This window comes from Orycteropus afer, unplaced genomic scaffold (assembly GCF_000298275.1).
Source record: "Orycteropus afer afer isolate SDZICR_OR568_19922 unplaced genomic scaffold, OryAfe1.0 scaffold00009, whole genome shotgun sequence".
In the NCBI taxonomy this organism is placed as follows: Eukaryota; Metazoa; Chordata; class Mammalia; order Tubulidentata; family Orycteropodidae; genus Orycteropus; species Orycteropus afer.
Genome location: NW_006921596.1, coordinates 19639013 through 19664360, shown reverse-complemented (window position 1 = coordinate 19664360; position 25348 = coordinate 19639013). Strand labels below are relative to the sequence as shown.

The 25348-nt window shown below is 49.6% G+C and overlaps 1 protein-coding gene across 1 annotated transcript; it reads right to left on the bottom strand.

Annotated features, from left to right (window-relative positions):
- Positions 1-4030: 4030 nt before the first annotated feature.
- USB1 (U6 snRNA biogenesis phosphodiesterase 1) lies at positions 4031-21921 on the bottom strand. The gene is made up of 7 exons (XM_042781811.1): positions 21824-21921; positions 20168-20340; positions 17632-17815; positions 9497-9550; positions 6013-6118; positions 5117-5200; positions 4031-4135 (listed from the first exon to the last, which is right to left on the bottom strand). The coding sequence occupies exons 1-7, from the start codon at positions 21919-21921 to the stop codon at positions 4031-4033; spliced, it is 804 nt and encodes a 267-aa protein (XP_042637745.1).
- Between the last annotated feature and the right edge of the window lie 3427 nt (positions 21922-25348).

Here is a 25348-nt window from a genome sequence, read left to right as displayed (position 1 = left end):
ACCTGTTCATACTGACCCGCAAGACGAAGAGAAAGCACTGACGGTGGAGCTTACCCTGTCCTTGATGGAGAGTAACTAAGGTCAGGGTATTTCCTCCATTTCCACCGCCTGACTTCTCTGTGGAGTCCCTCATTTTGGAAATGAAATGAAGTTTTTAAATTCTTCATTTTGAAATTTGCTTTAAGAAATGTTAGGTACAGTGGTTGTCAGAAATGGACAACCAACAGGTTTCTCTATTTAATTAAACACATTGCAGTCTTTCACAATATAATGTTTGGGTTTATGAGGCCAATCCGTAAAAAGAGGAGCCCAGGAAGTGTAAACAGTATTCTTACAGGCCTGTGGTCAAACAAATTCTGTAACTTTCTCCCTGTTAGAAGTTCCTCTCTTGGGGTAAATCCTACAGTAAGGAAGTGGCATGGCCGGGTGGCCCGCCCTTGAAGCTTCCAGTGTCTGCTTTGGTCCCTACAGGCACTGTGGGCACCGCGGTGGGTTTGTCATCAGAGCACACCCACTCTACTGGGTCTGGCCAACTCTGAAGGCCTGAGGTGAAGCAGTGCTCGGACGCCTAGTGCCAAGAAGTGTGTGAACTTCAGCCTGTCAATCAACCAGCTCCAAACATCACCTGCATTTTGCCAATGCCGTTAATCTCTACCCTAACTGTGGGCCCTCCCTACCTGTTCTTCTTGGAGTCTTTTAAAGAAAAGCCCAGACATTATGTCTGCCTGTAGTCCAGTTTCATTTTGAGACCTTGACTGGTGTGAGGGCTTATATAGAAGGCTCTGGAATAGAACAGAAGCCAGGTCACTGGGTTCCTGTCACAGCACTGCTGATGTCCTAGAGAACCTTGAACATTTCTCTTTTCTTTCCTCAGTTGAAGAAAGGAGGGCTCTGGCCCAGGTGGTAGCTACCAACCGGATCCCTTGTCTGAGATGGAAAGGTCCTATGGGCTGGAGCCCTCAAGGCTGCCCCCTGCAGGGCTCCACGGGGTGGTGCACTAGGCACCCCATCAAAGGTGAGGCCCTGCTTGGACTCCTAGTGCCAAGAGGAGGAATAAACAAAGGAGTGGAGGTAATTTCCTACTCCCTTGGAAACAAAGCTGGGGTGGTCTAGAGAGGCATGTGGTGAGAGCAGGGAGTGCCAGGTGGAAAGTGGCCAAACAGGCCAAGAGATGATCATTTGCCTGCCCTGCAGGGAACATCTGAGGACAGCGGGGCCAGATGTGTTGACTTTGCACTCTCCTGGTGTGATAAACCCTCCATCAAGTGCATGCCTTCATTACACGCCAGCCTGCCCAGGGGTGGACCCCCGCCTGCTCCGGTCTTCCCTCCTGTCTCCCAGCTTTCACGGAGCACATCTCCTCTTATGGAAGAACCTTTGCTGCTGCTGTTAGCAGGAGCGCCTGCTGAATGAGCTCTTCCTCAGAGGCACACTCAGGCCTGGGTGCCTGCCAAGCCCGCCGCCTGGGCCCAGCCTGCAGCCCCCTCCCCCCTCAGCGAATCGCCTACTTCCTTCCTCTATCACCACCTTCCATTCTCCACCGAAGAGCCCGTTATTGATCTTGGCCATCTCTCAGAGTTGCTGCACTCTTGATTCCATCCTCGACACAGGCTCTCCACGCCACATCCTCCCCCATGGATTGGACCAGCCCTGCCAGTCCCCCTGGGGGTTGTTAATGGTGGTACTACGTCATATTGGGCCCAATTTCCAAGAAGGCAGCCAAGCATGTGTGCCCAAGCCTTCGGGTCCTGATGAGGAAAGTCTGGTGGTCTGTGCCCCCCACAGAGTCAGCCTTGCTGTTGGCTGGGCTTCCATCCTGAAACTGGAACCTGGAGGAAAAGGGGGGTACCTTCGTTTGTACTTCTGTCTGACTGGCATCGAAGTTGGGGATGGGGATTCTTCTCCAGGCTCCCTGCCCGACTTGTGAACGCCCAGAGGGCAGGGACCGAGTCTGTTCACCTAGCTGCCCACTCCCGGGCCTGGCACAGAGCAGGTGCTGGCAAGTGCTGGCCGCATAGTCAGTTTGCCGTGTTCCTCGCAAGCCTCTCCCTCTCCAGCGTGACTTCAAAAGCCAGAACCGACCAACCAGTTGAATCAGCACATCAGTGCGGTGTGGTGGAACAAGGCACAGACTGTGATTTCCTGGGTCTTCAGCAAAGGCAGGCTTCCAGGGGGCAGAGGGGCCTGCACCACATGCCCTCTCCCCACACCTGGCCCTCAGGTGCTGTGTGGGTCTGCAGGCTGGACCCCATCCGCAGGCAGCGTGCAGGGCTGAAGAGCCCACGAGGTTGGGGCTAAGTCAGGCCTCACTGTGCTGTCTCATGGAGCCCAGGCAAGTCACTTAGCCTCTCCTCCTTCTGTCTAAAGGGAATGATCATTGTTCCAGTTTACTTTTCAGGAGGTTGTTGTTGGGTGCCATAGATTCCAGCTCATAGAGACCTAGTGACACAGAACTGCCCCATAGGGTTTCCTAGGCTGTAATCTTTCCAGCATATCACCAGGTCTTTCTCCTGTGGAGCTGCTGGCTGGGTTTGAATTGCCAACCTTTCCGTTAGCAGCTAAGAACTTAACCAGTGCTCCACCGGGGATTTTCAGGGGTTACTGGAAGGAACAGAGAAATCTTAGAAAAGCCTTTGGAAGTGTGACTAGCAAGCAGTATAAGGAATCTGTGTTCACACTGATGAGGAGTGGGGACAGCACCCCGGCCACGGGCCAAGCCCTGGGCTAGATGTGAGATGCTCATCTCTCCTGTTTAGGCCCCGCAGGTCAGCTGACACCACCCTTGTTTTCTGAGAGCATCATTAATGCCTCTCAAGGCCACCTTAGAAGTTAGATCAGAGACTCCTGAGCCCCCAAAACTGTCACAGGGATAGAGAAAAGCCATCTGCACACCTTGTTGAATAGAAGCAATCCACAGCAAAATCCACAACAAAAACTAATTTTTATTTGTTGAACATAATTTAAAGCTATTACATACAAAAAATATATATTATCTCCACCCACCACCAGAGATCCAGGTGGTGACTGGAAGGGCTGCTTCTTTGCCCTGGTGATTTTGTGCACCCCCTGCCCCCCACGCGTTCCCTCTCCAAATGGCCGCAGCAGGCAGGAGGTGGCAGCAGAGAACCTCTCCCGGGAAGGCTCCTCTCTGCCTCTTTGGGAAAGCTGGTGGGGAAGCCAGAGGTCACAGAGTGCTGGAGGCCTGGCTTTCAGCCACTAGCCAGGCCAGATCACACATCTGCTGAAGTCTCCCCATGCACCTGGCTGGGGGCTAATGGGAGGAAGGAATGCAGAAAACGTGCTGGACCAGGAATTAGCGCCCCGCACCTTGGTCCTGAACTGGACCAGGAATTAGAGCCCTGCACCTAGGCCCTGAACTGGCGGACCCCCTGTAGCACCCCATTGTCCCGGTCTGGGTTGAACAGGGTCAAGCCAGGACATGATTAAAAAACCCTGATTTGAGGCCAACAGCATGAAAAAGCAAACAACTGCAAGGGGAGTGTGGGGCGGGGAGGGAGGGGCTGCTGGTTAGAGGGACTGTGCAGCAGGGATTCTGGCTGAGAGTGTGGGTGGGATCACCTGGTGACCCCATTTTTTTGTGGCACAACCACAAAACAGGACCCAGGAAGCCCAGGCTGCCCTCTACTGGTAATTTCTGGGAATGACCACAACACAGGCGTACCCAGGGCCCACCAAAAACCAAACTCACTGCCATCGAGTGGATTCTGACTCATAGCGACCCCCTTTGGGTTTCCGAGGCAGTAAATCTCTACTAAAGTAGATTGCTTGGTCTTCCTTCCGCAGAGTGGATGGTGGGTTTGAACTGCCAACCTTCTAGTTACTAGTCAAATGCCCCAGATACTGCCACCAGAGCTCCTTCAGGGCCCTCCAGGAGTAGCTAATTTCCTGCCGGGTAGAAGGTATGACTGGGGCCTCCTGCTGGGAGGATGGGAGCATCTCCACCCATGTTAGAGGCTCCTCTCTTTCTGGCTGGCCTGCAGGCGGGCCTGGGCAAGGGGGTCCTCTGCGATCACTTCAAAGGCAGAGAGAAGAACTTGTTCCCAGACTTGCAGCGGATCGGCCTGGCATGCACACGCAGCAGCAGCTCAGAGTCTTCAAACTCATCCACGATTTCCTTAAAGCAGGAGCCAGGAAGGGACAGTTACGTTAAAGGAATCAGGGACCCAGAGGATACTGCAAATAAAACCAGTCTACAGGAATCCTTCAGAAGGCAGGCGAGGCCGAGGGGAGACCAAGGGCCACATGGGCTCCAGGCTCTGCCCTTTGTGACCCCGTCTGATACCCTCTGTAATCTCACGAGGTCAGTCCTATTGTCGCAACTTTATAGATAAGGTGCTCAGAGAAGCGGACTACAGAACCACTAAACCCAGGACAGGACCTGGCCCCACGCTCTGCCCCAGCACGGTCAGGCTGACTGCAAAGGTCGCCACGTGACATGCCCATGGACTGTAACCAGGCTGCATGTGTCCGACTTCAAAATGTTATTTAAAAATTCTAATTAGTCACTAACATTTGAAAATAGGTAGAATACACATGGAAACCTGGATTTCCAGCTTCTCTTGAAAAACACTAGGTCCATGTTCTGCCCAGCAACAGTCCCCACTGCCCCCACTGCCTCCCGAGAGGGCACGTTTCAGCCGCCATGCACTGTCGGCTGTCCTCTAAAGGCACTGCCAGGGAAACGGACAACTGCACCCAGTTATCACAGTGCGAGACAGGCCACGAGGGCTCACGGCATGCCACTCATTCCCAATGTCTGCCAGACCCCTGTGGGCACCCGACCCTTCGACCTCTGGATGACAGGCCAGGGCTTCCGGGAGGCCTGCAGCATCCTCTCCGATCAGCGTTCCAGAGCAGTGCTTCTCTTCTGGGGGCGTGTGTTAAAATGTGACGCTGAGTCATGAGTCTGGGGTGGGGCCAGAATCTGTGTTGCTAACAGGTCGGGACCACACTTGGAGGTGCCAGGTGCGGTGTTGAGGTCTCCTGCAATGTCATCAGTGTCCCGGGAATTCCAGTTTGGACTCCTAACCCTCAAGGCCCGCTGGCTGCCCCGCCCTCCTCCCCAGCATGCACCCCACCCCTGCTGAGTCGTCACCTGTAGTTCCCGCACGCACTGCCCTTCCAGCTGGAGACGTGCATCGCCCACACACCAGGCCAGACTGACGTGGAATGAAGGGTCCTGGCGAGGAACAGCAGGGACCCAGGTGGTCACCCAGACAGCCCCAGGGAACTGCTGCAGGTCTGACAGAGCTGCCTGGATCTCTGCCTACTCCACGAGACTAGACTGTCACTTCCACACACCCTCCACAGACAGACACAATCGCCCTGGGTTGGTCCTTTCCTCAGAGGCATTTCTTTACTTATCAGAGTCATTTGGGGACATGGAAGAGAACCCAGACTCCGACTCTATTTCCTGATCTCAAACATCAATGGATGTCATACTTCTTCTCAAGAATTAAAAACAAAAATGTCTAAAATTATGAAGAAAAGATAACTATCTCCAGTCAAATTCATACTGATATATCTCAGTTGGCTTTTAAAAAATGTACCAAGTAAAACCAATGGCCCTTTAAAGCCCTGATATTCAACATGGAGTCCAAATATTCCCAGGGGGCACTGGCCAAGACACAGCAAGGTCCTGAAGCTCCTACTCTTCCCAGAAGGTCAACTTTACTACAAAGAACTAGGGGAAACTGCTCTGTAAAAATATAAAACACGAATACATCATGGAGGAGGATGCCTACATTCTGTTACCTATTTGAGATCTAACACAAGATTTCTGTATGCTGGACCTTGGGTGGGCTGCATCCAACCACACCTCAGACCCCTCAGCTCCTCAGTGGGGTGTGTGTCCACTCAACGTGGGCATTCAGGATACTTCATGTGGGGGAAATTCTAAGGGCTCTTTGGTTTGCCTCTAACGAGGGCCTCACGATAGTTTTACTCCAGCTATAGACGGGCCAATAGAGAAGAGAATGCCCCATTCATTACCTGGTAGAAGGTGGTGAGGTCGAATTCCTCCATGACTCTGTCTACCTCTGAAACCAGGTTCAGAAACTGGGCATGCCCTGAGGTGACCTCGAGCCCAATAAAGGTCCTGAGGGGAGGCAGAAGCAGAGACAACATGGACATGAGATGCAGCCTGTGAGAACATAAACCATCAGACTGGGGCAGCAGATGCGACCGACGGGGGACCTAGAGGTCTAGGCCATGGGCTCTGACCCCACCTCCCTGGTAAGAGTAATTTCCTGCTCTCCGAGCCAAATCTTCTTTTTTTTTTTTTGGTAAGGGTTCCAATTTCCCCACATCCTCGCTAACATTTGCTATTATTATTTTTTATGTTAATTATTCTATTGTTGTTGCTGTTATATAAAGGCAAACATACATCCACTTACCAATTTCTCCATGGACCAAGTTATCCAACCATCCCCACCCTCCTTTTCTGAGTTGTCCCCTCCATTAACCTAATCTCACTGTCCCCTAAGGTTCCTATCTAATCTTTCCAGTTGCTGTTGTCCATTTGATCCCACAGAGATAGTTCTTAGAAGAGCACAATGTTCAAGGCAGATGGTCTTTACTAGTTAAGCTAAACTACTGTTTGATTTGAAGACTCCAGGGGATACTTCTGGTTTAGGGTTGAAAGATTGTCTTAGGGGGCAATAGTTTCAGAGGTCCATCCTAGCTTCATGGCTCTGGGAAGTCTGGAGTCCGTGAGAACTTGAAATTCTGTTCTGCATTCTCCCCCTTTTAATCAGGATTCTTCTATGGAATCTTTGATCCCTCCCCTCCATCTCAGTCCCTCATTCCCAATGCTGGGGCCTGACAGCCTCCTGGGAGCGCCTTCATCTGCCAGCCCCGAAGCTTCTGCCCTGCTCTCCTTCATCACTCCTGCCACCAATCCTACATTCCTGGTCTTTCCCAGGGACCTTCCTCTCTCCCACCAGCTACCCCTCCCATGAACACACAGACATGCTGTGTCTCTCATCTTTAAAAACCTTCCCTTGAACGCATCTTTAGCCAGTCCCCATCCTGTTTTCAGTAAAATGTCTTAAAATGACTCACCTACCTTCACTGTCTCTACTTCTTCACATCATATCTTCAACCCACTTTACCAAACTGCTCTTTGTCAAAGTTGCCAGTGGTTTCCATGTTACCAAATTCAAGTATCTTCATCTTAACTGCTCAGTAGTTAACCAGCATCTGACACAGTTGACCACGTCCTCCTTAAAATCCTTTCTCACTTGTCTTCCAAGACACTAGACATTCCTGGCGTGAGCTTACCGCGGCCTCCTTGTTCAGTCTCCCTTGCTACCCTCTCTTCTTTCCAGCCTCTAAATGGTGGTGGAATGGAGAGCTCAGTCCAAGTCCTCTTTTCTCCTCCACCTATACCTTCCCACAGGCTGATCATACTCAGTCTCCACTTTAAATACCAGAGTGGAGAGTCCCCAAATTCTACCTCCAGCTGGCATGTCTCCTGTCTAACATTTCCACCTCGAAGTGTGACACTTACTAGCTGGGGTCTAACAGGGAGTAAAACCTAACATGTACAAAGCACAACTTTTGCTTTTCATTCCACCAGTGTTTCTGACACAGAAAATGGAGCCACTAGTCATCCAGTCATTTAAACCAAAAACCCATAAATCTACTACCCAAATCCAACCCACTGTTATTCCGTTGATTTTACCTCCAGCATATCTCCAATGTGTCCACTTTTTGGCTCCCCCGGTGCCATCACCCTAGGCCAGGTCACCACCTGTCCCTGATCTGGACACTACAAATGCCTCCTCACTGGTCTCCTATGTCTACACTCGTTTCCTACATCTTTCCTGAAGACTCATTAGCCATGGATATAGACACAACCTACGCAGATCGAACATTTACAGACTTAAATCAGTTCACATCTAATTTATGTTCAAATCTCTCCAAATGGCTTCCATTACGTTGAGAGTCCACATGCCTGACCTTGGCTAACCCCACCCATCTCCCCTCTTGCCTCCCTGTGCTCCCTGGGTTCCACCTACTGCTCTCCCCAGACATGCCAGGCTCCAGGCTGCCTTGAAGTCACTTGCTTTGCTGTGTCCTCTGCTTAGAAGGTACTGCAAGCAGTTCTTCCCAAGGCTGGCTCCTCATTCTCAGGGCACCATCAAATGCCACCTTCCTGGTGCCTTCCTTGGCCACCACTTCTATTCCATCCTGCTGTAACTATAATGATCTTGCTTACTTATTATCTGCCTCCCCTGCGGAGTGTAAGATCCATCATAGCAGAGACTGTGCCTATCCTATAGAGCTCTGGTGACGTAGTGGATAAGGCATCTGTCTGCTAACCAGAAGGTCAGTGATTCAGACCCACCAGCAGCTCTGTGGAAGGAAGATGGGGTGATCTTTTGTAAAGATTTACAGCCTTGGAAACCCAATGGGGCTGCTATGAGTCACAACTGACTCAATGGCAGTGAGTTTGGTTTTTTGGTTTTGGTGCCTATTTGTTCCCTGTGGAATCTTTAGCAGACACCAAGTGCCTGGCACAGAGCAGGTGCTTCATAAAGTCATGCAGAGAGAATGAGTGAATGGATGAGCCCTCCTTTCAGAGGTGCTGAGAGGAATGAGGGGCTCAGTGAGGCGATTACACAGGGAGGCTCACTCTGAAGCACTGATAATAATTCCCTTTATGTTCATCTAATATTTTAATACTTTTCATTTTTCAACACTCGCTCAGCTCCTGTGCGCCTCCCTACCACTCACTGAAGGTGGATGATGGGGGGCATCTGATGGTGGCAACGGGAGTTCATGGAAGGGGAGAGACAAGCTCAAGGCCATCACTGGGGCACGGCTGGGGCAGAACCCAGGTTTTCTGTCCGTCCCAGAGATTTTTTCATGACACCACTGCTGCCTACCCCAGAAACCTCCCCGTTATTTCTCTTCATGAAAGGGCTCAGATTTGCTGTCGTGTGCCATCGAGTGATTCTGCCTCATAGCAGCCCTACAGGAAAGAGCACCAGGACCACGTGAAGTTTCCAAGGCTGTAATCTTTCCTGAGGAGCCCTGGTTGCACATGGTAAGCCCTTGGCTGCTGAGAGGTCAGTGGTTTGAATCCACAAGCTGCTCTGTAGGAGAAAGACATGGAAGTCTGCTTCCAGAAACATTACAGCCAGTCTCTGTCTGACGTAGGGTCACCATGAGTCAGAGTTGACTTGATGGCAATGGGTCTGGTTTCTTGTTTTTCATCTTCATTGAAGCAGATCACTGGGTCTTTTCTACTGCTGAGCCACTGGTAGCATCAAACCTCCAACTTTCTGGTTGGCAGGTGGGTGCATAACCATTTCACTACCAGGGCTCCTTTTTATAGTCACGGAGTTGATTCAGAGACAAACAAACAATAAGCTGGGACAGGTAAGGTCAGGAGCAAAGCACCCCCTCAATCTTTGCACTAAAGAATCTTCTGGAAGTGGTAGGGGGTGGGGACTAGGGGGACACCCACCTGGTTTTCTCTTGATTGGTATAAATCTTTACCCGGTTGGCAGTAAAGAAGAATCTGAAATTTAGAAAAACAAAAAGGACATTTCAGGAAGACTAATTCAAAAAAAAAAAAAAAAATCAGAAAATATAGTCTATGTTAACAAACAGCACTTTGAAAATATAGTTAATTCTCATTTCATACTTAGTTACTACTTGTTTTGGTTACTTTGTGCTGTTCTAACAGAAAAATGCCACAAATGGGATGGTTTTAACAAACAGGGATTTATTCTCTCATAGTTTTGGAAGTTGTAAGTCTTGAGTTCAAAGTGCCAGCCTCTAGGGGCTGGGTGAGAGCCCTTCATCCTTGGGCTTCAGCTCTGCCTCTTGCTCACGGCCCACTGAAGCTGTAGGCTTTCTTCACTCAGGCAGCTGCTGGTTGCTGAGGCTGACAAATCCAAGGTTGACAAGTAACAAGGCACAGTCCTCATATTACCAAACCACATGGCAGGTCATTGATCCAAGTCCATTAAGAGTCCCAAGATTGGCAGACAACATGGCAGGCTGCTAAACAATGACTTGGCTACATGCAGGATTCAAGCATGCCAAAAGCTGTAGACCATTCCCAAAGCTTCTCCTTATATACTAGGAGCAGCCCACATCCCTAAGGCAGCTACTCAGCTGCTCCAGTAGATTCCACTGTGAGCTGATCACTAGTCTCATCATCATGGGGAATACTACATCCATCTTCTCAGCCACTCAAAACCAGGCCCAGCCAAGTTGACACATAAGCTTAACTACCACACCACCCTATTACATAACAGGTAAACTGAGGCAAAGAAAAAAACAAAACAAAACCACTGCCATCAAGTCAATTCCAACTCATAGCAACCCTAGGAGACAGAGTAGAACTGCCCCACAGGGCTTCCAAGGCTGTGAATCTTTACGGAAGCAGACTGCCTCATCTTTCTCCCCCAGAGTGGCTGGTGGGTTCAAACTGCCAACCTTTTGGTGAGCAGCCCCATGCTTTAACCACTGTGCCACTAGAACTCCTTGAGGCAAAGAAAGAGAGCCCTGAAATACCAGAGTTGCACGAGAGCCCAACATCGCCTAGTCCAGACAATACGCAGCATCACCTCCAACCCTGCTCTGTTAAGAGCAGTTCATTCTATTAAACAACTGGAGACCATCTCCACTTAACCGATGGAAACTGAGAAAGTCTTACTCATCAAGTAGGTGGTAAGAGATCATTTAGGGGCCAGTTTTTCCTTTCAGATTAAAAAAACACAACTGTGATCTCGTTTATGCAATATCAAGAACTTTTCCCACATGCTGGGAACTGAGCAAAGGGTGTTGTGCCCATCAATCTGTGGAATCTTCATAGAATTCCATGATATGGGCATTAGAATTTGTGCCCATTTTACAGACAAGGACACTGAAGCTTGGTAAGGTTGAATACCTTGCCCAAGACTACCAAGCTAGTAAGGGAGAGCCAGGATCTGAACTGTAGTCAGCCTTATTCCAAAGTCCCTGCCCTCACCTTCAGTGCTTTAGTGAGGAAGGAGAGGTGGAGATGCTGGTGGCCTCCTTTGTCATTGTGGGGAGAGGAGACCTGCTTGGGAAGGAAGCCAGCACAGTGGAACACAGAGCTGAGAGACAGTGAGAATCAGATGCCGTGACATCTCCTGGTCACCTGAATCCATCCAGGCAAGAAGCCAGTGTGCTACCAGCTTATAAATCCTCTTTAAACGACTTGGTTGGGCTCTGGGCACTTGAGATGAGGAATCCTAACATACATATGACTCAATGAATCTGACAGTGACAACCGAAAAAGGGGGGCTAGATGAGGTCTGGAGATCAGTTTTAATCTTTATTCTCTAGTTGACTACCGTACAGGAGCAAACCCTTCCATCTTCTGGTCCTCAGAAGAGGTTAAATTAAATCTGCAGTTTTCCAATTGGGCAGAGTAGTTCAGTGGGGCCGAAGGTCTTCTGAGTGCAAGTCGGGGGGGGCCTTTGGCTGCAGAAATTCTGCTTTTATCTGATTTACCCATCGGCTTTCATGTAATGCCTCGTTGGAAGAAAGCGTTTTGCAGAATCAAACCAGAGTGAGAAAACCATCACCTGGATGACGTCTTAGGCTTCTTCTAGTGCCAAGATTCAGAGAACACAAAGGGCTCTGAAGGAAGGTGTTCTCCAGGCTCCCTCTCTACTGCTCAGTCAGCCAGTAAACATCTATTCACTGCCTACAGTGAGCAAAGCACCTGGAAAAAAGCTGTGGGATAATTCAGAGCGAAGCCACAGTCCCAGGCCCCAAGGGACTGGGCTCCAGACGGAGGGCCACACAGGGAAGGACTATATACGAGGACAAGTAAAATGAGTGGAGGAGTGTTAGCAGCCTGAGCATGGAAGGCTGCAAGGCAGGATGGGCCCTGGAGCTGGGGGCTTCCTGGGGAGGAGACCCAGTGCAGAGCTTCCATGAAGAAGCATGGTTCGATCTGGCCACATCTAGGAAGAAAAATCTTTCTGACAGGAAGAAAAGCCAGACAGGTTTTATTTTTGTCATAGTCAGGTACTATTGTAACCAGGAGGTTCAAACCCACCTGCCACTCCTTGGAAGGAAGACTGGGCAATCTACCTCCATAGAGATACTGCCCTGGAGACCCAAGGAGGGGTCACCATGAGTCTAATCGACTTGATGGTAGTGAGTTTGCTTTGGTTTTGGTAGGTGCTATGGAGTCACTTCTGACTCATAGGGACCCTATATGAACAAAACCCGGCCCAGTCCTGAGCCGTCCTCTCAATTGTTGCTACACTTGAACCCACCGTTGCAGCCACTGCGTCAGTGCATCTTGTTGAAGGTCCTCTTTTTCACTGACCCTCTACTTTACCAAGCACGGCGTCCTTCTCCAGGGACTGGTCCCTCCTGATGACATGTTCAAGGCATGGGAGATGAAGTCTCACCGTCCTTGCTTCTGGCTGTGTTTCTTCCAAACAGATTTGTTCATTCTTCTGGCAGTCCATGGACTAGTCAGCATTCGTTGCCAACACCACAACTCAAATGCACCAATTCTTCTGCAGTCTTCCCTGTTCAATGTTCAGCTCTCACATGCAGATGGGGTGACTGAAATACCATGGCTCGGGTCCAGTGCACCTTGTTGTTGTTGTTGTTGTTATGTGCCATCGAGTCGGCCCCGACTCATAGCGACCCCTCCTCGGGTTTCCGAGGCAGTATCACTACAGAAGTAGGATTGCCCAACCTTCCTTCCGAGGAGTGGCTGGTGGGTGCACCTTAGTCCTCAAAATGACATCTTTGCTTTTTAACACTTTAAAAGGTCTTTTGCAGCAGATTTTCCCCATGCAATAATGTTGTTTGATTTCTTGACTGCTGCTTCCATGGAAGCACTTTGCTTGCTCTAAGTGAGGATGACTTGAAGCACCTCCTGATGAAGATTAAAGAATACAGTCTGCAATATGGATTATTTCTCAATATAAAGAAAACAAAAATCCTCACAACTGGACCTGTAAGCAGCATCACGATGAATGGCGAGAAGACTGAAGTTGTCAAATACTTCATGTTGCTTGGTTCTACAATCGATGCCAACAGAAGCAGCACTCAGGCCATCAGACGATGTATAGCACTGGGCACATCAGCTGCAAAGGACCTCTTTCAAGTGCTGAAGAGCAAAGGTGTGTCCTTGAGGACTAAGGTGTGCCTGACACAAACCATGGCATTTTCAGTTGCCTCATATGCATATGAGAGCTGGACAATGACTAAAGAAGACTGAAGAAAAGATGATGCTTTGGAGTTGTGGTGCTGGCAAAGAATGCGGAGAGTACCATGGACTGCTAAAAGATCTAACAAATCTGTTCTGGAGGAAGTGCAGCCGGAATGCTCCTTGGAGGCAAGAATGGCCAGACTCCATCTCACCTACTTTGGTCATGTTATTAGAAGGAACATTCCCTGGAGAAGGATGTCATGCTTGGTAAGGTGGACAGTCAGTGAAGGAGGGGAAAGGCCCTCAATGAGATGGATTGACACAGTGGCTGTGGCTATGGACTCAAGTATAACAGGGATCGCAGAGCTGCCTCAGGACCAGGCAGGGTTTCATTCTGCTGTACTTAGGGTCACAATGAGTCAGAAATAACTCGATGGCACCTAACGACGACAACAACAACAAGAGCTTCCATGGATGTTGACTGCGGATAAAATGAATTCCTTGACGTCAGTATTTTCTCCATTTATCATGATGTTGCTTATTGGTCCAGTTGTGATGAATTTTGTTTTATGTTGAAGTGTAATCCATACTGAAGGCTGAAGTCTTTGATATTCATCAGTAAGATCTTCAAGTCCTCTTCACTTTTCAGTGAGCAATGTTGTGTCATCTGCATATATTAATGAGTCTTTCTCTAATCCTGATGCCATGTTCTTCACAGTCCAGCTTCTTGGATTATTTGTTCAGCATACAGATTGCATAAGTATGCAATACGGTGAATTACTCAATATGGCCCTTCTAGCCACAGTTTTTGTGACTTCCATAGCTTGTTAATAATGTAAATAAGGGACATGACACCCTAGTAGGGGTGTGACCATGCATATAAGGTGTATGGAACCCTAAGTGGTGGGTTTGGTCAGTTTTGCCATCTGGCTAGGTGTCAAATGACCCATCCCACAGGTGGAAAAGGGGTATCTACTACCATGAAGATAGAAAAGCCAGGAGTAGAGTGTGTCCTTGGGCCTGAGATCCCTGTGCTGAACCTCTCCAACCTGAGAAGCAGACAGAGCTCTAACCCTTCGCTGAGACAATGTGAAATGGCAAGAAGTGGCAGGAGCTCTGGTGGCATAGTGCCTAAGGCATTTGACTGCTAACCAGAAGGCTGGCAGTTCAAACCCACCAGCCACTCCTCAGAAGGAGGAAGGGCAATCTACTTCCATAGAGATACTGCCTCAGAAACCCAGGGAGGGGTCGCTGAGTCAGGACCAACTGGAGGGCAGTGAGAGGCAGCAGACCCAGCAGGAGACAGTGCAGTGGGCTTCTGGGCCCACAGAGCGAGAAAGCTGAGGGCCTTTGCTCTAAGGCTTATGGACAGGCAGACTGGGTGCTTCGAGGCACTATGGGCAGAGCTAAAAGAGCTTTTAACACTTGCCGGAGCAGGGTAGAGGCTGAGACCAGAGAGAAGCAGGCCTGTGGCACAGCTGAGGAGGAGCTGTCCTAACTGAGGAACTGCACCCTGGGTTGTTCCTGATCCTCACCTGTATGTTAACCTGTTACTTCTCTGATAAACCCCACAATCTCAAGTGGCCACTGCAATATACTATCGAACCCAGCAGAGAAGAGAGCGCCATGGGAGAGACAGTTGGTGTCAGAACGGTAAAAAAGGATGGAGGGTAGTGGCACGTTTGACTTCTGCCTCCCAGGCACCAGCCTTGGGCTGCTGATGCTGATGGTGAGTCTCTCAGGCCAGAGGTTGTCAGATGATGCAGCCCCATGCCTTTTTTGCAGGATACAATCCTAACATATACCTTTGCTTATTTCAAGCCACACAGTAACCCTTATTCTGTTCCAATAACTGCCTCTTGGTCTATGTACAAGTTCCTCATGAGCACCATCAGGTATCCTGGAATTCTCATTCTTGGCAATGTTACCCATAATTTATTATGACCCACATTGTCAAATCTCTCTGCATAGTCAATAAAATGCAGGTAAACATCTTTCTGGTATTCTCTGCTTTCACCTAAGATCCCTCTGACATCAGCAATGATATCCCTCATTCTACATCCTCTTCTGAATCCAGCTTGAATTTCTGACAGTTCTCTGTCAATATACTGCTGCAACTATTTTTGTATTATCTTCAGCAAAATTTTACTTGCATGTGATTATTAACCATAGTTTGATAATTTCTGCATTCTGCTGAATCACCTTTCTTTGGAATGGTGTAACTCTGGATCTCTTTCAGTCAGCTCACCAGGCAGCTGTCTTCCAAATTTCTTTGCATAGACAACTGAACATTCCAGTGTTGCATTTGTTTGTTGAAACATCTCAATGGGTGTTCCGTCAATTCCAGGAGCCTTATTTTCACCAATACTTTGAGTGTAGCTTAGACTTCTTTCTTCAGTGCCACTGATTCTCGATCACATGCTACCTCCTGAAATGAATGAACACTGATCAATTCTTTTTGGTACAGTGACTTTGTGTATCCCTTCCATATTCCCTTGATACTTTCTGCATTGTTTAGTATCTTGCCCATAGAATCTTTCAGTATTGCAATTTGAGGCTTGGATTTTTTCTTCTTTCAGTTTAAGAAATGCTGAGCATGTTCTTCCCTTTTGATTTTCTAACTCCTGGTCCTTGTACATCTCATTAATACTTTCCTTTGCCCTCTCAAGCTGTCTTCTGAAATCTTCTGTTCAGTTCTTTTACATCCTCATTTCTTCCATTTGCTTTAGCTATTTAAGAGCAAATTTCTTCTGACATCCTTTTTATTCTTTTCAATGACTTTTTGCTTTCTTCATGTGTGCTGTCCTTGATGTCATCTCATAATTCATTCAGGGTTCAGTCATTAGCATTCAGTTTGTCAAATCTGTTCTTGAGATGGTCTCTAAATTCAAGTGGGATATACTCAAGGTCGTACTTTGGCTCTTGTGGACTTGTTTTAATTTTCTTCAGCTTCCACTTGAACTTGCACAGGAGTAACTGATGGTCTGTTCCGGCTTTGTTCTGGCTGACGATATTGAGTGTTTCCATCATCTCTTTCAATAGATATAACTGATTTGATTCCTGTGTATTCCATCTGGTGAGGTCCAAATACATAGTCACCATTGTTGAAAAAAAAGTATTTGCAATGAATTAAGTTGTTGGTGGTAAAATTCCATCATGCAATCTCTAGCATCATTTCTACCACCAAGGCCATACTACCAATCTTTCTTCTTTGTTTCTAACTTTCACTTCCCAATCTCCAGTAATTATCAATGCATATAGATTGCATATTTGATCAATTTCAGGCCACAGAAGTTGGCAAAAATCTTCAATTTCTTTATCTTTGCCATTAGTGGTTGGTGCATAAATTTGAATAGTGGTATTAACTGGTCTTCCTGGTAGATGTGTGGGTGTTACCCTATCACTGACAGTGTTATACTTCAGGATAGGTCTTGAAATGTTCTTTTTGATGATGAATGTGATGCCATTCCTCTTCAATTTATCATTTCTAGCATAGGAGACCATATGATTGTCTGATTCAAAATGGCCAATACCAGTCCACTTCCGCTCACGAATGCTTAGGATATCGATCTTTGTGTGTTCCATTTCATTTTGGTTTGGTTTTTGGTTTCTAATTTTCCTAGATTCTTACTGCATACATTTCCTGTTGATTATTAATAGATGTTTGCAGCTGTTTCTTTTCATTTTGAGCCACATCAGCCAATCAAAGTCCTGAAAGCTTTATTCCATCCACGTCATTAAGGTCAACTCTACTTTGAGGAGGCAGCTTTCCCCAGTCATGTTTTGAGTGCCTTCCAACCTGAAGTGCTCATCTCCTGCCACTGTATCAGACAGTGTTCTGCTGCTAGTCATAAGGTCTCCACTGGCCAATTTTTTAAGTAAGGAGATCACCAGGTCCTTCTTGCTAGTGTCTCTTACTCTGTAAGCCCTATTGAAACCTGTCTACCATGAGTGACCCTGCAGGTAACTTGAAATACCAATGGGACAGCTTCCAACATCACAACAACATGCAAACTGCCACAGTGTGACAAACTGACAACCCAAGGCAGTGAGGGGAGGAAAAAAAGAGAAGCAAACCATAGGCTGGTAGATAAAATCCGAAGCGAGTCCAGTTGTGAGCCTGCCATAAGTTCTCCTTTGCTAGATGCCACGTTGAGGGCTTGCATGATCACATTTCACTGTCACAAGCCCAATATGAACCAGCCACCTCTATGACTATGACCTCTTTGTAGATAAGCAACTGTAGGCTTCAAGAGTTGATGTGGCACGTCCAAGGTTGCATAGGATGCTGAGCACAGCAGACAGCCCCAGATGTCCTACGGCCTGACCTTTAGGTTTGTCCTGTTTGCTGGGGTAGTATGCCCCACACCTACACCCCACAGATGTCCAGGAAAGCGGGAGCCTTGGAGGGGAAGGAGATGCGAGGTAGGGGAAGCACTCACCTCTGGAAGGAGGTCAGACGGTCTTTCAGAGCCTGCACGAAGGGGAGGATCCAGTGGTGGCGCAAAACCACGCTCTGGGACAGGCTAAGGTGGAACTCCTCCATCCTTACCAGCTGGGGGATGTAGGTCTGGGCGTGGGGCAGCAACACATCCAGCAGGTCCAGGAACTCCTCCCCAGCTTCATCTGGAACAGAGTGGAGACGGTGGGCTGTTCTCTCAGCCAAGGAGACACGGCTGGGTACAGAAGCCCCAAAGGCAGAGGGAGAGGTCCTCTGTACTCAGGTTTTGAGAGAAAATCATCTTGAGAGCAGCCTCCATCTACGTAGTCTAATAATACTTTAACATGAAGTAAAAATTGTGGTGGAAGTAAAAATTGTTCTTTGTAAAGAATTCAAGTAATAAAGCAATAAAAGGAGAAAGCAGGGGCCCCTGAAATCCCATCACCTAGCACAGATCAAACTATTTTGATCACACAGCCCATTAGTAAAACAAGTTTGAACACGTATCTCCAATAAACGTGTCTTTTATCTATAAATTACAAGTGTGTGCTACTCTGTAAGATGTGTTACAAAATGTACATTTTCAAAACTATTTCTTAAAAAAAACAAAAAACTAGTACATGAAAAAGTTCTACTAGTTTTCTTCCTATACCCAATGACTCATCATGACCTTACCCCCACGGCATATACACCCCACTTTCAAGACCACTACCCTAGAGATAAAGACTGGCAAATGTAGGTACATCTTTCCCCAGCCCGTTCCCCAGTGTATGTACCAATGTGTATAGTTTATCTGTTTAATGAAAATGAGAGCATACCACTCAAACTACTCTGCAACTAAGTTTCTTCATATCACACAACATTGTGGGTATCTTTTCACATCAGGAGCTCTGGTGCATAGTGCCTAAGGCATTTGACTGCTAACCAGAAGGCTGGCAGTTCACACCCACCAGCTACTCCTCAGAAGAAAGACTGGGCAATCTACTTCTGTAGAAACAGTGCCTCAGAAACCCAAGTCAAAAAACGGCTTGACAGCAGTGAGTTTGTTTTTTTTGTTTTTTCCACCTCAGTACAAAGAGTTCAAACTCATTTTTTTTTCATAGCTCCATGTTGTTGTTGTTGTTAAGTGACATCAAGTCAATTTCAAGTCATGGTGACCCCACGTGACAGAGCAGAACTGCCCCATAGGGTATTTGAGGCTGTAATCATTACGGGAAAAGTACCATAATGAAGGGCTTGGCTGCTAATGTGCAGGTTGGCAGTTCAAACCCACTAGCTGCTCTGTGGAAGAGAGATATAGCAGTCCACTTCTGTAAAGATTAGCCTTGGAAGCCCTATGGGGCAGCTCTACTCTGTCCCTCAGAGTTGCTATGAGTGGGAATCAATCTGACAGAAGGGGTACTCGTTACAGGAGCAAATCGCCAGGTATGCAAACCACCAACCTTTTGGTAGCAGCTGTGTGCACCACCACTGCCCCACCAAGGCTCCCACAACTCCATAGTGATCCACCAAGATCACCACATCTCTGTTGTCAGAACCCTACCGACAGACATTTAGAATGCTCCCAATTTTCACAAAGACAAAGAACATTACATTGACCATGCTTGTATGTTCATATATCATTTATTTTTGATCCTACATGTGACCAGAGCTGCATGGTCCAAAGTCTTCTCATGTCAGTGTCTAACTCAAAATTCCCCAAACTGCCTGGTGAGACCAGAGTCACCCCATTCTACTTGGAGGAAATGAAGGTTCCAAGAGTTTACTTGACCTAACACAAAACAGTAAGAGCTACCATTTACTTTATGAACTGTGCTAAGAATCTGACAGATTATCTGATTCATTCTAAATCTAGAATCAGATTAGATTCTAAATTTAGAATCAGAAACATTCTAAACCAAACCAAAACCAAACTCACTGCCATCAAGACAATTCCGACTCATAGCGACCCCTCCTTGGGTTTCCAAGGCAGTATCTCTACAGAAGTAGATTGCCCAGTCTTCCTTCTGAGGAGTGGCTGGTGGTTTGAACCGCCAGCCTTTTGGTTAGCAGTCAAATGCCGTGGGCACCATGGCACCAGGAGATAGGTAGTCCATACTATTACTCTAATTTCAGAGATGAGGAAACTGAGGCTCTGAAAAGTCGAGTAACTTGCTGACCGGCACCCAGAGTACTGGGTAGTGGAGGGAGGTCTGACTGTGAAACCTGGGCATTTTCTGCCTGCCACCCACTCTTCAGGGCTGAAACAGGACTCAAACCCAGCACACCTATGGCCCTCTTAAAAATAAAATGCCAGCTTCATCCTGAGATGGCCTTAATACGCTGCCCCAGCTCCTTCCCTGGTCATCTCTACATGAGCAGGGAGAATCACACTCAGGATTAATGAAAACATTTCAAGCAATGAATTCAAAACTGAAATCAAGTTTAAAAACAAAAAACCCTCGATTCTTGATACTCTTTCTCTTCCTGCTGAGCTGACTTCAGCAAGAGAGAAGCACCCACTGGCGTACGCCCCTAGCCTTTCACACATTACTCACAGGGCATGTAAACATGGGTGGCCCAGTTGCCACGCTCATGGGGGAAGGTGCGTACCCGCCCCCCGTGTTTGGCACTGTCATCCTCAGGCCCCTCCTCAGTGCTGGGGAACATATTCAGCACACTGTCCGGCACCGGCAACCTCTGGCTGGGAACAGGGGTGTGGCCACTGGAACTGGAAAAGAGAAAATAAGTACATTTACCCTCCTGGCATTCTCTGTACATACAACAGAACTTGTAACCCCTTATACATGCTGACTCTGAGCATCATTTCCAACCAGGTACTTGAAGCACAAGGAACCCTGGTGGTGCAGTGGTTAAATGTTTGGCTGTTAACCAAAAGATCGACAGTTCGAATCCACCAGGCACGTGGTGGAAGAAAGATGTGGCGGTCTGCTTCCATAAAGATTTACAGCCTTGGAAACCCTATGGGGCCATTTTCCTCTGGCTTACAGAGTCACTATGAGTCAGAATCGACTCAGTGACAATGGGTTTCGTTTTAGGTTTTACTTGAAGTAACTTCTGGTTGCTGTTGTTTGGTGCTATTGAGACTTTCCATTCAGTGACCCCCATATGACAGACAACTGCTGCACAGGGTTTTATAATCTTTACAAGAGCACGTCACCAGTCTTTCTCCAGCAGAGATGCTGGGTAGGTTTGAACTGCCAACTTTTTGGTCAGTTGCCAAGTGCTTAATTGTGCACCATCAGGGTGCAGAAGTAGCTTCTAGATAACCACAAAGCTCTTTCCCAGCATATTTCATTGGGGTCTCCTAGCAACTCTGGGAGGTAGAACTCAGCAGGGTACAGACAGTCCTTGTAGGAAACCATTGGGCAAGCCACAAGTTATGGTTTAGAGGACATGTTCCCTAGCTGTACAGGGCTGGGCTGAGAACTACTTCCTAGCTCTGTGGTCTTGGGCAAACAACGTCCCCTTTCTAGCTCTGGTGGTGCAGTGCCTATAGCATTTGACTGCTAACCAGAAGTCTGGCAGTTCAAACCCACCAGCTACTCCCTGGAAGGAAGACTGGGCAAAGATTTATCACCTCGGAAACCCAATGAGGGTCGCTACCAGTCAGAATCGACTGGACGGCAGTGGGCTTGGGTTTTTTTAATTGTTGTTCTGGATCTTAGTTTTCTCATCTGTAAAGGGTACTTTCACCTGATGGTGCAAACTCAGAGACTGCTTATATACCACTCAGCAAGCATAAGGGCTGGCACTTTAGACCCTAAGCACCACGAGAGACTTCGATGGTTCTGTTCACTGCTGAGTTCCCAGTCCCCGGCCTGGTGCTCAGTGAATATTCAATGGAAGAATGAGTAACCAGCTCTCCAGATCTTTGGTTATTATTATTACAACTGTGTTTAAAAAAGGAAAAAGACCTCGGATGGTGAAGGGGCTTGAGCTATTATATGCGGTGGGCCAGGGGCAGAGGTTGCACACGAACCCACGTTTCCTGCATCCCAACTTTGGCTTGGCCAGGTGGGGGCACTCTGGGGCCTTATCGAGGGGTGCCCTCTAGATCCTTCTTTCTCCTTGCGCTTCCATCCCGGCGAACAGCACAGTCACCATACTTCTCCCCGCCCCTCAAAGCGCTGGAGCTCAGTCCAGGTTTTGAGCTAATCCGCCCCTTCCCCAGATACTCCCTCAGTCCTTACCGACCGCAACTTCCAGCCCCCGGTCGGGCCCGGGCCCCGGTTTCGGCCTCATCCTCTGAGCCGCTGCTGCTGTAGCCCACCAGGGGCGGCGCATTCATGGATCCACCAAGAAACTAAGGCCTGTCAACCGCCAACTTCACCCCGAGTCCCAAGTTCCGCTGCGCCGGAAGTACCCTCGCTAAGGCGTGGCCTGGGCTAGCACCTCCTCGGGGCGGGGCCTAGAGGGGCGGGGCTCTGGGGCGGGCCGGGGCTGAGTGGGCGGGGCCCCTTAAGACTGTAGTGAAGACGCTGAGATCTAAGACCACGCTGATTTTCTGCTGGTTGCGCTTTGAGTTACTCTCCCGTGCCTCCCGGAATCCCCTTACCCATGTGTGCCCATTTCACAGATCGCTCTGAGCGCTGCCCTGTCTGCAGCTACTCGGGACCAGACCTCTCAGTCATGATCCTTGGATTAGCGCGCTGGACCTGGCGGAGATCCCTGTCCTCGGGGTTCGGCCAAGATCAGAGGTCCTGGAATCTCCTCCTCAAGCCTGGCCCAAGTCCGAGCCCCAGGACCCTCTCCCTTAGGGGTTAAGCTGAGCTGTTAGAGACGAGTGAGTTTCAGAAGATCTGAGGGTCTTGGAAGCCCCTCCTCTAGAATGCTGGGATCAGGCCAGGGGCTAGACCTCGGGAGCCCACTCCTCTAAGACTAAGCGGCAACGTCAGAAGCGGAGCGCCCCCCTTGGTCAGCTGAGGCTCGCCTACCCCGCCAACTGGAAGATCGACCCGCGCGTTCTGCGTGACCGCACGGCCGGGCCGCAGGGTCCCCAGCAGGGGGCGGCCTCGCTCCGCACCGCCAGCTCCTCCCGCAGCCACTGCTGCTGCCCGGGCTGCCGCTCCTCCCCCGGCCCCGCCTCCCTGGCTCCGCGTCGTCCGCCGGTCCGCCTGTCTCTGCAAGGCCGTCCATCTGTCTGCCCGCCCTCCCGGCGCTCCTCCACCCCAGCCCCGCCGCCCGGCCGCGAGCTTCGCTTCCTCTGTCCGAACCTCCGCTAGCCTGTCCCCCGCCCCCCGGCCGGCCGCCGCCGCTACGCGAGGCCGGGGATTGGCAGCGCGCGTAGGCCGCGTCGCCGCCGATGGAGCCGGAATAAAGGGGCAGCCGTGAGAGCAGCCGGTTGCCGCCCGCACGCTTTCCCCGCGTCCGGCCCCACGGGCGGCCTAGAGCAGGTGAGCGGCAGAGCGCCCGGGGCCGCAGCTGGGGGCCATCCCAGCGCCTGCTGCTCCCCTTTTACTGGCGGGCCTGGCTGCCCCCCTCCACCTCCGGGTACGACTCGGTGGCCTCTTGAGCTCCTGGGCTGCCCAGGCCCGGCGTCGGCGCGCAACCGCTTCCTGGGCCCCGCCTGCGGCCCTGGGGCCTTCCTTGGAGGGCCTCAGCGGACCGACCATCCCGGGCAGGGCTGACAGGAGGCAGTCCAGCTGGGCCAGGCGGGGAGGTGATCGTTTTTCAACTTGGTTTCCTAAGGAGGCGGAAGGGCTGGGCTGGGGCGCAGGTGGGGGCGTCCTCTCCCCTCTTCTCTTCCTTCTGGAATTGATCAGAGAGGCCTCCCAGCTGCACCTTTCTGGAAGAGAAGGACTAGGGTGGTCAGTGGGACTGGGAGCCCAGGCTGAGAGGCTCTCAGTCTGGCAGCCATTCATGCCCAAGGAAACAGTTGGATTGGCTCAACTAGACCCAGAAGGCGCTCAGAGCAGCCCACTGCCCTCTTTCCTGGGGAGGCTTAGATAACCCACTGGTACCCACTTGCTCATGCAACTTGCCGCTTCGCCCGACACAGCAGCTCTTTTCCTTCCTCTTCCCGGAAGATGCTGAGGATGACAGCTTTCAGCCTAAATCTTGGGTTTCTTTGGCAGAACAGTTAAAGAGGCCAGGGTGGCCTACGAGGGCATCATCTTCCTTCTCCTTCCCTGAATAGAAAACTTACAAACTTTTAAATGTGAGAGGCAGATGAGTTGGGAACCTGGAAGTGGGTTGCACCTGACTCTCAAAGTTCCTCCCTCCTGCTGTGGTTACCTTATGCTGCCACAAAGTGGTGAGTTAGAGATTTGCCTGGGATGGGTATGCTTTACCTTCTATTGATTACCCAGAACGTTCAGCCTTGGAGCAGAGGAAAAAGGGTTGTCTCAGGAAACGCGATGAGGAGAAATACCCCGAGGTTAGCATGCTCCTTCCCACGTTGTGGAGGCAAACCCATGGATCTGCTTGCATTTTCCCACAAGTTCTGGGGAATCAGAGAGATTCTGCAACATGGAGCAGACATAGAGACTGGGCCAGGGGGAGTCTGTGGATCTATCATCTAACCCCTGTCATCCACTAGTCCAGGGCCTTGCAAAGTCACTCATACTTGTTATGTGGGTAGCCTGGGCATAGTTGAGGGGTGTGGGTCAGCCCATTCACAGGAGAGGGTTTTTAAATGGTCCATGGTTTCGTGGTGTTGCCCTAAATGTGGGCTGCCAGAGGCAGTTTGCTGTCGATCCTCAGATCTAGGTGGCCTGGCCTCTTAGATCCAGCAGGCTGCCATGGTTCCCTGAGTCCTCACTAAAGGTAGCAAAGGAGAGGAGCTGGCAGGCCAGGGAGGCATCAACCAGAGCCCCACCATGTCTATCTGTTTTATATATTGGGCTTCCGAGTAAGAATTTATTTGCAAAATTATTTTCTTGGATACTGGCACATAGAAGGAGTTCTGGTGGTGCTGTGTTAAGGCACTGGGCTGCTAACCAAAAGGTCAGCAGTTTGATCCCACCAGCCACTCTGTGAAGAAAGATGAAACAGTCTATTTCTGTAAAGGTTTACAGCCTTGGAAACCCGATGGGGGGAATCGACTCAGTGGCAGTAGGTTGGTTTGGATTTGGATGGCCCCTAGAGCTGACGTAGAGACAGGACAATTTGTGGCTTCTGTGTATCACGGGCTGCTCAGTGTCTAAGTCTCTCACCTGTGAGACACCTTGTTAAAGAGGGTTGGCAGGGAGCTGGAGGAAACCCGGGGAGGCTGGGGTGCTCAGGCCCAAGGATGGGAGACTGAGGGTGGGTTGGAGTGGAGACCTCTGCCATCCCCTTTGCCTAAAGAGCTGAGCTGCCAGCAGACTTCGTCGATCACGTGTGAAAAGGGAGCAGACCTCCCAGGCCCGAACATCTCTCCCTTTGCTGAGGTGGTTTATGTCCATGTGGTGAGTGCAGGCAGGACAGGAAGAGGGCTCGTGGGACGGCTGCTCATGTTGCCTCCCTCACGCTCACAATTTCTCTCTTCTCCACAGAACTGATCATCGGGGAAGGCAGAGCCTCCCTGACAGGCTGGGACCCTATCTCGAAGAGTCCTCTGTCCTGTAGACAAAGCCCTGTAGCCTAACTTCCGGGTTTATGAGTCAGACCGTCTGCTGTGCCTTCTCTGAGGTCCTTGTCCATCCCCAAACCTGGGCAGCTTCTCTCTGGGTTGAGTCACCTGAAGTGGGAAACTGAAGCCATTACTCTCCAAACCCTGTTTCCTCTTCCCAAGT

Coding starts and splice junctions, on each gene's coding strand:
- USB1 (XM_042781811.1), bottom strand. CDS start 21,921: ATGAATGCGCCGCCCCTGGTGGGCTACAGCAGCAGCGGCTCAGAGGAT. Junction 9,551..17,631: donor CGTCTGACCTCCTTCCAGAG/GTGAGTGCTTCC, acceptor TCTAAATTTCAG/ATTCTTCTTTACTGCCAACC. Junction 5,201..6,012: donor ACCTCACCACCTTCTACCAG/GTAATGAATGGG, acceptor GTTCCTCGCCAG/GACCCTTCATTCCACGTCAG.